This window comes from Mus pahari, chromosome 9 (genome assembly GCF_900095145.1).
Source record: "Mus pahari chromosome 9, PAHARI_EIJ_v1.1, whole genome shotgun sequence".
NCBI classification, from domain to species: domain Eukaryota; kingdom Metazoa; phylum Chordata; class Mammalia; order Rodentia; family Muridae; genus Mus; species Mus pahari.
Genome location: NC_034598.1, coordinates 28247997 through 28259275, shown reverse-complemented (window position 1 = coordinate 28259275; position 11279 = coordinate 28247997). Strand labels below are relative to the sequence as shown.

At 45.0% G+C, this 11279-nt stretch overlaps 1 protein-coding gene across 2 annotated transcripts in view; it reads left to right on the top strand.

Annotated features, from left to right (window-relative positions):
• The window catches only part of Tet1 (tet methylcytosine dioxygenase 1), a 68552-nt gene that overhangs the window by 8774 nt on the left and 48499 nt on the right, over positions 1-11279 (top strand). For both annotated transcript variants that reach the window (XM_021205053.2, XM_021205052.2), the window contains exon 2: positions 5552-5605. In XM_021205053.2, the coding sequence (XP_021060712.1) occupies positions 5552-5605 (54 nt within the window). The remainder of the gene's footprint in view (positions 1-5551; positions 5606-11279) is intronic.

Sequence of the window (11279 nt, the reverse complement as noted above, 5' to 3'; positions counted from 1 at the left end):
TCCTGGGCCTGGTTCCCCGCCCCTTTAGTCTTTGGGTGGGTTGGGAATCACTCTGTAGGCGGCCAGAGGACTATGAGCAAAACGACTATAGTAGCTATTGTGGCATGGAGGGAACTTGAGCACCAAATCTGGAGACTGGACTCCACTTGGGCTTAAAAAAAAGTTTTTTTTTTTTTTTTTTGTAAGTAAGATGAGGCTAAGCCTTGGACCTCTCGGGATCTTGCTGACTTGGCAGATGTTCTCCCCCGCCCCAGGACCTGACTGACACAGCCGTTGAACCAGACTCCAACTCTACCCATCATCTTTTACATCTGTGACAAAATAGCCCAGGTTTATTTTCTTGTGGAGGGAAGCCCTTTGCCCTTGACAAGCTATCCCTGAAGGCTTTGCATTGCAAAATTCTAAAGGTTTGACTCAGAAATGGAGCAAGCATGCAAGCTGGGTTTTGTGAAGTAGAAATGTCAAAGGGCTTATCCCCCCCCCCCACCTCCTGAAGATAAGGTGTCTATGTGTCTCTAGCTGCTATAGAACTCACTCTGTAGACCAGGCTAGCCTGGAATTGCAGATGCAGGCCTGCAGGCCTGCCTCTGCCTCCGGAGTGCTGGGATTAAAGGCGTGCGCCACCACCATGCAGCTGTCAGAGGACTTTTTATTGAGAGTTAGCTGTGTAGACCAGGTTGGCCATCAAAACCCTCAGGTCATGAGTGCTTTTTACTTTAGCGTCAATATATTACTATTGTTAGTTTCTATGTGTTTGTGTCTGTGTGTATTTGGATGGAAGTCAGAGGGGGAAGTGGGGGGAGGGGTCAGGTTCTCTGGAGCTAAGTAAAGGGCAGGTGGTTGTCCTCAGTCTACAGTAGATGCAAGGAACCAAACTCATGTCCCAGAGCAGCAAGCCATATCGTTAGAGACTAGAAGCTGGATAATACGTTTTTAGAACCCTACCATATAGCATAGCATTTCTAGACCTGCCATAGGAGATATTCCATGATGTAGGCTCAACTATATATATTATAAATATATAAAAGTGGGCTCTTTAGAGACAAGGTCTCATTTAACCTAGGTTAGCCCATGTTCTCACTATGAGGCAAAGGATGGACCCTCTAACCTCCTGAATGTTGACAATAAATGCCTGAGCTTATCTCTCTCCTTCCTCTCTAACACTTTTTTTTCTGCCCCCCTGGGAAACAGCTGTCAGTCTTTTGGGGGGTGGGGAGGGGTTGGTCTTGTTGCGACAAGGTCACGATGTGGCTGTGGCTGTCCTGGAACTTGATAAATAACATTGACCAGGTTGTGGCCTCAAACTCCGAGATCCACCTGCCTCTCAAATCATGGGATTAAAGGCGTGAGCTATCATAATTCACCTTGCAAAAACTGCAATTTTCTTTTTGTTCCTTTGTTTTCTGAGACAGGGTTTCCCTGTGTATCCCTGGCTATGTTGGAGCTTGCTCTGTAGACCAAGCTGGCCTTGAACTCAGATCCACCTGCTTCTGCCTCCTGGCTGATTTATTTTTAAATACGGGCATGTGCAGGACTGGAGAGATGGCTCAGTGGTTCACTGGCTCACTGGCTGCTCTTTCAGAGGTCCTGAGTTCAATTCCTAACACCCACACGGTGGCTCCCGACAGTGGGATCTGACGCCCTCTGCTGGCAGGCAGGTTTACATGCAGATTGAGCTCTCATACATAAAATTAATTATGTGCATACCTGTGTGCATGTACTGGATCTGCATGCACTGAGCCCTCTTTCTGGCCTCCGGAGCCTTTGGCCTCTTGTACCTCCTATTAATTTCTGATCTGTCCCATTAAAAGTCCAATTGTATCTAAGTTCTAAACTGAGCCTGTCAAAATTTCAGAATGTCGGCACTGGAACAGATTGGAATGCGAAAAGACTCCCTAACTCTGAGCCTCTGTGCACCCTCATTCTACCCCAGTGGTTTGAAACAGCGTGTCAATGTAGCTCTTTCATTAGCTACTCATCTGGCCGGGCTGAGCTTCCCATTTATTTAGTTATTAATTTTGCAGACTAGCATGTGCTTTCACATCCCCTGAAGTCACCAAGTGTAATGTGTATCTCACGGAGCATCCCCACTCGCTGAGCATGATTTATTTTGTGGCTGTTACAGGTAATGCATTGATTAAAAATGTATAATCCTGACATAATTGTATGTTCCACGTAGTGGCAACCTAACTAAATACTGAGCCGTCAATGGAAAGATACTGCTTCCTGCAAGTGTGTGTGTTGCATATATATCTAAGGGAGGAGGCACAATCTCTGGGAGAAGGGTGTGGAACTCAAATAAGGGGTCCGGGAGGGGGGCGCCTTGAGTGACTGACTGGCTGATGGGAGTATACCCTGGCATGGTCCCTGGCAGGATGCTCTGGCGGTTCCTTGAGAAAACAGAATCCTTGAGCGTTAAGAAAGGCTTCACCCCGACCTAGATTTGATACCTGGGACTCTAATGGTGGGAGACAATTAAGTCCCCAACCTAATCCCCTTTCAGCTCCACATGCTAGGCAAAGTGTACCAACACAAACACAGGCAGGCAAAATAATAGTGATAATAATGAAGGTGATGATGGTAATAATAATAATAGAAAAAGGAATTGGGATGTTCTTCAACATTGGCACCAGCTGAATGATGGGTAAGTGTGGTCCACCCCTGTACCTGTTCTCCACCCTGAACAGACAGACATGATCCAAACAGACATGGCCATGCGTTTTCAGCTATTTCTTGCTTTGGTTCCCCACCTCTCCCAACCTCGCAGACAGGGTCTCACTGTGTAGCTTGCCCTGTCCTGGAACTCCCTGTGTAGACCAGTCTGGCCTTAAACTCGTGGATCTGTCTGCCTCTGCCTCCTGAGTGCTGGGGTTAAGGAGCGTGCCTGCCACACTCTGGGTCCACAGCAGTTCTCAGTGTTTGCACTGGTGTCATGGTTAGGTCAGATTCCCTTGATTTTGATATAAATATTTAACAAATATTAACAAAAAGATGAATTCCATACAGCTATTGGGATAAGTGCACCTTTATTTGCTTTTTCTTTTCTTTTCTTTTCTTGTCTTTTCTTTTCTTTTCTTTTCTTTTCTTTTCTTTTCTTTTCTTTTCTTTTCTTTTCTTTTCTTTTCTTCTTTTGAGATAGACTCTTGCTCTATACAGCTCTGGCTAGCCTGGTACTTGCTATGTGTCCAAGGCTGGCCTTGCCCTCATTGTGGTCCCCTTGCCCGAGTCTCCCTTGGGCGCTGCAATGGCAAGCATAGATGGGTTTCTGTTTGTTGTGTGATCATTTGAAGGCAGGGTCTTGCTCTAGCTGATTCTCCCGCCTCAGCCTCCCGAGGAGTAGTAGTTTTACTCAACTCTCTTGTCACCTGCCTAGCTTCAGTAGGCAGTCCCGTCCCTTCCCGTCTGTCCCTTGCCCTCATCTGTGAATTAGTTAAGAATTGGTACAGGGCAGGCAGTCTGGAGAATGGGAACATGGGATTATGTAGTTCATTAGTATAGCACTTGCTTAGCATGCAAGAAGGGTACCTAGGTGCAAGCGGAAGTACTAATAAATAACGAACTCAACGGGGAAACAAATGCTGGACAGGAAAGCGGGCTTTCGTTGCAGCCTACAAGCCTCAGACGGAAGGGTGATGGAACACAGACCTTCCAGCCCGCGCTCTATTCCGAGTTCTGGTTGTGGGAATGTGTTCTGAATCCAACTGCAAGTGGAAAACCCATTTCTGGCCTCACAGCCAGGCAGTCCCGCCAATCCTGCAAATGTACTGCAGAAACTTTGGCCCCAGGAGGCAGGAGCTGGGGCTTGCAGCTGTCAAGGTGACTGTGATGGGGTTGTGATCAGTTCAGTCCCTGTTTAGCTTTTTGGCAGTGACCTTGGGCCAGCCCTGCTTGCCAAGGCTACTCTGGTCCTCCGACACTAGAGCCTTTGCTGCTGTTACAGCAAACCGCAAGGGACCTAACAGGAGGAAGCCTGCTCTTGGTCCTGCCTTTTATGGAGTCTGCCAGGTGTCATGTGGTGCCAGCTCCCTAAGTCTACCACTCACTGAGCATGGGTGCAGTCCCAGGTGTGTGTGTGTGTGTGTGTGTGTGTGTGTGTAAATGATGGAGCTAGCGAGCCCGTGCGGATGTTCAATCCTGGGCTCAGTTCAGCTCCTGGGAAAGTGGCTGGTTGACCACTAAGCCGGTCAAGGAGCCTCAATCTGGGAACCCAGTAGGAGGCTTGAGAAGAGGCTTGGCTGCGGGTGATGATCTTGGGAGGAGAGGAGACAGAAATACGCCCACCCCCCACAGATTCAGGTTGGAGTCTGCCTTCTGGAAGGCGGGTTTCTCTGGGCACTGAAGGTCATCATCAGCTTACATACATATACAGTCTTTCCATTTCTGTAGTCACCGAGAGAGTGTATTTTGAAAAACTCCACCCCCTCTCCTGTCCACATCCTGTCCTTTTTCGCTTCTAAGTGGCTGATTGTCATTTTTCAGTCCGATTTTTATCGTTGGACATTTATTGACAGAAATCAAATCGCCGTTTCTAGGCCAAGCGCTGGCTACACCGAGGTGTGGTTCCCAGGAATGAGACACGCAGCCCAACAGCTGAGCCTGCGCTGTCCTCACTTAACCTCCCTGCCTTCAATATCGCCAATATTTAGCCTTGCCTTATAAAGTCAAAATGCACAATACCTTCCAGGGTTGCTGTGAGCCCCGATGCCCCCTTTGGCTCAGGGGCTATCTCCTGCCCGGTGATACAGAGTAGCGCGCCCCTCCCTGCGCCGACCTGCCCTGGTGCCACCCAGAGGTTCCTGCTAAGGGAGACTCCGCCACCGATCCGAGGGTGGCGACCTGGGGGATTTGAGAACATTGTCTTTTGCAGAAGCCTCCTGTGATTTCGGTGGCGGCGACCAGATCCTCTGCAGAGAACTCCATGTCGCAGCTTGTGGCTGCCTGTGTCCTGTGGTGAGAGCCCAGCCTCACAGGAGATCCTTTGTCTGGGATAGTGCTAGGCTGCGAAGATCACTTTGGAGTCTCTAAGCTCTGCCTTGCCATTGGCTGCACTCTTTGTGGGGCTGTTTTTGCAAGAGGCATGCCCAGCACGTCTACAGTGCTGGCAGGCCAGGGCTGCCTTGAAACACCACGATAATGATAGCAAAAGCAGTTTGCAGAGCTGCTCTCTGTGGAGGCTTCCTCTGCAGAAGCAGGCAAGATGGCTACCTCGTGGGCTTCGCCGTGAAGAATGCAGAAGCTAATTAAGACAGACTTTTAGGGGGAAAGGGGGCATTTCCCTCCATCTTTATTTATGCAAGGTTGTTGACTGTTTTTTTCTTTCCAGTGACTTTTAAAGTATACATTTTGCATAAGCTCTTCAGGATCTGACTGACTAACATGTTGATGGTATTAAATGATATAAGTAGTTTTTACAGAGAAGTAGCAAAATTTTTGGCGGGTGGGGAAGAAGGGTGGGAGCTGATCATACATATATATCTATATATATATCTATATATCTATATTTAAATAGGAGGCTCACATTTCAATTTCACTTTTTTTTTTTTAATTTTAGGTTACAAAAGAAAACAAGAGGCCCCAGAGGGAAAAGAAGCCCAAAGTTTTAAAGGTAATCAGCTCTTGATTAAATGCTATCTGTGTTTTTCCATTTTATACAGTATATACATATATACAGTATATTTTTTACAGTATATTTTCTGTCATCTGAGGGTGAATTTACAGTATTGTGGATTTGGATTCTCCCAGGTTGTCAGTGCTTACATGAATTTTTCACTTAGCCAGAGTTGCCCTCCCCCTCCCCCTTATGGTCCACATTAGCATCTTTCATTTGCAGCTTATCAATGTTGCAGAGAAGGAAAAGTTTACACGCAAAGTGTTGAATAATCCCTTCTCCTCTCCAGCCCCCTTGGTGCCACCTGCATCTGTGGCACATTAGCCCCATGGTAGAGAAGTTGACCGCTATGATTCATTGTGATTTAAAAAAAAAAAATTAAACACCTAGAAAATACTACATTGTAAAACCTGATATTATTTTTCCGAGAGTGGGGGAGGAGGGAATGACCTTAGAGGTTTTAGTTCAATTTCAAGTGCATCTAGACCTTACAGTTAAACTCTAATGGCTTAATGTGAAATGCTCACTATGCTATAGTTAATTTTGGCTGCCGTAGATGTAAGGAATCAGCATGTTTTACTTACTTCGTATGGATTGCATGCTAAGGGTTCAGCGGTAACCTGATTTGCTTGTAAGCTTGGGATCTGTTTGCAGTTTTGTTATGGTATGGAAGAGTTAATTTAAAAAGCCTATGGCCTCACAAGAAGTTCGAGACTAGCCTTAGCCTGGCCCCACTACTCACGGCTTTCAGATCTCAAGCTCTGCACTTGGATACTATAACTGTTAGCAATTGTTTTCAGCATGGGGGAAATATTAAGCAGCAGAACCGCCTGTCTACAGAATTCTTAGGTGTGTTTAATGTAAAAGGGTTTAAGGGTAATTGTAGCTTGATGTTTGCAAATAAAGTTATCGCCCTCCAGAGTGCTGAACTGTGGCAGATGCCGACTTCATTTGCTGCCCCCGTTGTGTGGCTGGCACTGAGAGCCAGGCATTGCCTTGCTTGCTGGTTTTGCTGACCACCCTGAGGTTTCTGTTTCCTGTGTGCACACAGCAAGGGCAAGAATATTTATTCATCGAAGAAGAAGTGCTTACTAGAAGTTGACCACAGAGTCAGCAAAGTGGTAGGCTCTGTGGAATGATTGTGACTGTGTTGACATGCATTTTCATGAGGCCTGAGCAAATCAGGTAGGGATTTTATACCTCCCAACTGTAGGCCATCATTGCCTATATTGCCTGTAATTCTACTACTTTGGAGGTAGAAGCTGAAGGATTAGGCGTTCAGGGCTAGCCTCAGCTACATAGTGAGTTTGAGGCTAGCCTGCGTTACTTGATATCCAGTCTTAAAACCATAAAGAAGCTATTTTATTTAGTCTTGCTGTTGTAAATGACTCATAAATGGGTAGGTATGTGTACAGGCATGCTCGCATGCACACTGTAAATTTAAATGCCCATGCAAGAGATAGATTATGTATAGAACTAATCATAGACAGTGTTGGGTGTGTGTGGGTTGGTGGGGGGGGAGTCTATGTGTCTCCTGTCACCTGTTGCCTGTCAGAAGTAAATGCAGCATGTTTCTTTGTGGACTCATGCAGTAGACTGTGACCCTGTGGTAGCCTAATTTCTTCTGTCCTAGCAAGTAGGACTGAATTCTCTCTGTACCTGGTGTCTGTTGAAGAATAGGGAGTTGACGAGAAATGAAAACCATTTTTTACTTATTTATTTTTCTAAAATAAACATGTTTTTTTGGTGGAGGGGTGAGTTTCAAATCAAGGTTTCTCTGTGTAGCCCTGGCTGTCCTTGAACCAGGCTGGCCTCAAACTTAGATCCACCTGCTTCTGTCTCCCACGTGTTGAGACTAAAGGTATGTGCCACCACCACCTGGCTGGAAATGGTATTTTGAATTTCTTATATTTTTCTGTGTATGTGCAAATGAATGCAGGTATGCATGGCCTACAGAAGAGGGCAGCAGATCTCAAGCTCTGCAGTCACAGGTGGTTATGAGTCACCTGACATGCGCAAAGGAAAGAGTAGCCCGTGCTCAAGCTCAGAGAGATTGACCTGCCTCTGTCTCCTGAGTGCTGGAAAGATGTGTGCCACAGTAACCTGTTTGCTGTTGTTGTTTGTTTTTTGTTTTGTACTTTCTGTGCTTTAAGACAAGGTTCTCATCATGTAGCCCAGGGAGGCCTGCGAAGTTGCTCTCTTACCCCAAGCTTCAGATATTCTTGTCTCAAACTTCTAAATGTAGAATTTCCAACATGAGTCAATATTTTTAGCCAAACTGGATGTGTTTAATGTTGGGATTTTTAAAGTTTTTTTTTTTTTTTTTAATTTTAGATATTTTTTTAAAGAATCTTGACAATTTTTGGTCCTGTTCATTTTTTTTTTTAGTACCCTGACATGTATATATCCATACACAAATATAAAAATTAAAAAATTCTTTAAAAGAAAGCTTTGTTTCTCTGTATCATACCAGCAGTACTAATTCAGATTTGAACTGTAGGTGTGTGAAATTCAGCTGGAGGAAACATAACTGAGGAGTTAGCTCTTTGGCAGGTTGTGCAGGATTAGGGATAGTGTATATAGATATATAGATATATAGATAGCTTCAGCTGGACATTGGGAGCTAGAATGCAAAGGCTCTATCTAACTATACTCCTCTGCAGGGCTCAGTGATGGGATTCTACAGGTAGATTTTTGGCCCTGTCTTATTTCTCTTTTGCAAAGGTGGCATTGTTCCAAAGACCTGATTTACCTGTGTTCACCCTGCCCCCCTAGACCTTCAAATAGTTCAGGTCCCCTGTCATGATGAAGGAGCAAATGACTGATTGCCAGATTCCCCCCGCCCCCATCCTCACCTATCCAGGAAGTAGTTAAATGAGGAATCTGATGATAGAGGAAATTGAATATTACATCTATTATAAGTACACTGCAACTGTCTTCAAACACACCAGAAGAGGGCATCAGATCTCATTACAGATGGTTGTGAGCCACCATGTGGTTGCTGGGATTTGAACTCAGGACCTGGAAGAGCAGTCAGTGCTCTTAATTGCTGAGTCATCTCTCCAGCCCCATTTATTCTTTAATAAAATAACAAAAACAAACAAACAACAAAACCCTGGTTGATCTAATTGGCTTTCATTACTTATTTATCTAAATTGATCTTTTTAAAAGGTTATTAGCATATTAATTATACATAGTACTGTATGGTTCTCAATTTTGTATGTGTGCATGTTTATGGTGTATAAGCATCTGCAGAGGCCAGAAGTCCCAGTCACATGGCTTTCTCAGTTTCTCTCTAGTTTACTTTTCAGACAAGTCTCTCACTGAACCTCAACCAAGCCCCAGGGGTCCCTCTATCTTCCACCACCAGGGAGAGAGAGACTTTTTTTTTTTTAAGATTTACTTATTTATTATATGTAAGTACACTGTAGCTGTCTTCAGACACTCCAGAAGAGGGCGTCAGATCTTGTTATGGATGGTTGTGAGCCACCATGTGGTTGCTGGGATTTGAACTCTGGACCTTTGGAAGAGCAGTCGGGTTCTTTTACCCACTGAGTCATCTCACCAGCCCGAGAGAGACATTTCAAGTGCGTCTTAGAGACCTGAACTTGGGTCCTCATGCTTATTCAGTAAGCAGTTTGCCGATGTGCCATCTGTGTCCACAGAACCTCGTTGTGATCTTTAATATGTGTGATGCTGTATTTTGATCGCCTGTACCCTCCATCACTCTTTGTGTCCCTCTCCTTCTAAGTAGTCAGACGGTGTCCCACTATGTAGCCTTGGCTGGCCCAGAACTTGCTGTGGAGACCAGGGGACTCTTCTTCATAAGTGCTGAAATTAAAGATATGTGTCACCATGGTTGTGCATGTGTCTGTGAACGGCAGAAGAGACGTTAGATTCCCTGGAACTTTGTTTACAGTTGTTTGTGAGCCGCCATATGGGTGTCTGCTCCTCTGCAACAGCAACAAGTGCCCTTGAGCCATATGTCTAGCCCCACCTCCCCTGTCTTTTATTGGCTCCCAGCGTGACAGATGTCTGTAATAGACACTTGAGGCTCAAGCCAACTTGTGACAGACAGATATACTTTGAGCCACTGCACTTGGGGTGTAGACTTCCGACCCCCAAATGCACACAGGAGAATGGCCTAGGAAGGAGCCTGTCAGGATAGGGAGGGCAGTAAGAGGCTAATATGGGCAATGTGATCAGAGCATGTTACATGCTGAGAAAATTACGGAAGACTTAAGAAATAACTTGGTGTTCTGTTTGGTTTTTCGAGATATTGGTGGTCTTTAATCCCAGCACTTGAGAGGCAGAGGAAGGTGAATTTCTGAGTTCAAGGCCAGCCTGGTCTACAGAGTGAGTTCCAGGACAGCCAGGGCCACTCAGAGAAACCCTGTCTTGAAAAAACCAAACCAAGAAAAAAAAAAAAGGATTTCAACCAGGATAATGGAAATAATAAGATCAGTGGGGTGGGGTGAAGTCCAGACCATGCTAGGTTTGTAGCTTACCTGTCAGTCTAACAGCATCTCAATCCAAGCGGGCTCTCTGGGGAGGGACATACAACAGTCATCACTTGGACCCTATTCCTTTGTTGCCAAAGGGACATTTGCTAGTACTTGGATATAAGATTTCATTAAAGTAGTCTCAGTTTTTGAAACAACAGGATGAATAAATAGAGAAATGTCAGGGAATGGTAAACCAGGAAGCTGTCTGCAGAGGCTGCTCTGCAGAAGTTATCTTGAATCAAACCTCCCTAGTGTTTCCTTCTTTGATGCTGATAAAGGGGGAAACTTGAATGGGGTTGGGGGAACAGGGCATTAAGGCTTGCATCACACTAGCAGAAGGCATGTTATGTGCATGTGAATGTGTGATCTTGAATGGAACAATATTCAGAATATTGGGAACCATTCTCTTGCCTCATTTAAATACTCCATAAAGGTTTCTTTTTGAGCAATAATAGGAACAAATAGTGAGTATGTGATTTTCATGTACATACAAAATGATGGACTGCAGTGGTGCTTGTCAAGTGTGCGAGCGCGCGCACTCACACACACAGTCCAATGTGTTTCCTGCTCTCTAGGAGATTAAAGGTTTACAAGAAAAGGCAAGCTAGAGCAGAGGTGAATAAGTTAGAGCGCTCATTGCTTGGTAGGAAAGGAAGGAAGAAGACCATGCTTTTTAGGGTTTTGTTTCATTGTGTTCCGAAACAGGATGCAGCGTTTTTCAGTTGTAACTTTGAGACCAATTCCTTCACTTGTCAATTGTTACTATGTATCCTAGGGCTTGGTTACCTAGACATGATACCTTGTTTATTTTTGAAGCCCCATAGTCTATTCACATGCAAGATTCTTACAGATTAGCTAAGAATCCCGCGCTCCCCCCCCCACATATTTATTGTAACATTTTAAAACATTTTTAAATGGTTTTATTTTTATTTCTGTGCATTTGTGTTTTGCCTGCATGTGTGTCAGTGTGAAGGTGTTGTATCTCCTAAAACTGGAGCTACAGACAGTTGGGAGCTGCCATGTGGGTGGTGGGAATTGAACCTGGGTCCTCGGAAAGAGCAGGTAGTGCTCCTACCCACTGAGCCATCTCCAGCTTCTTTACATTTAAAAAAAAAATCCTGGAGGAGGAGGAGTGGAGATGAGGGTTGTGTGTGTGTGTGTGTGTG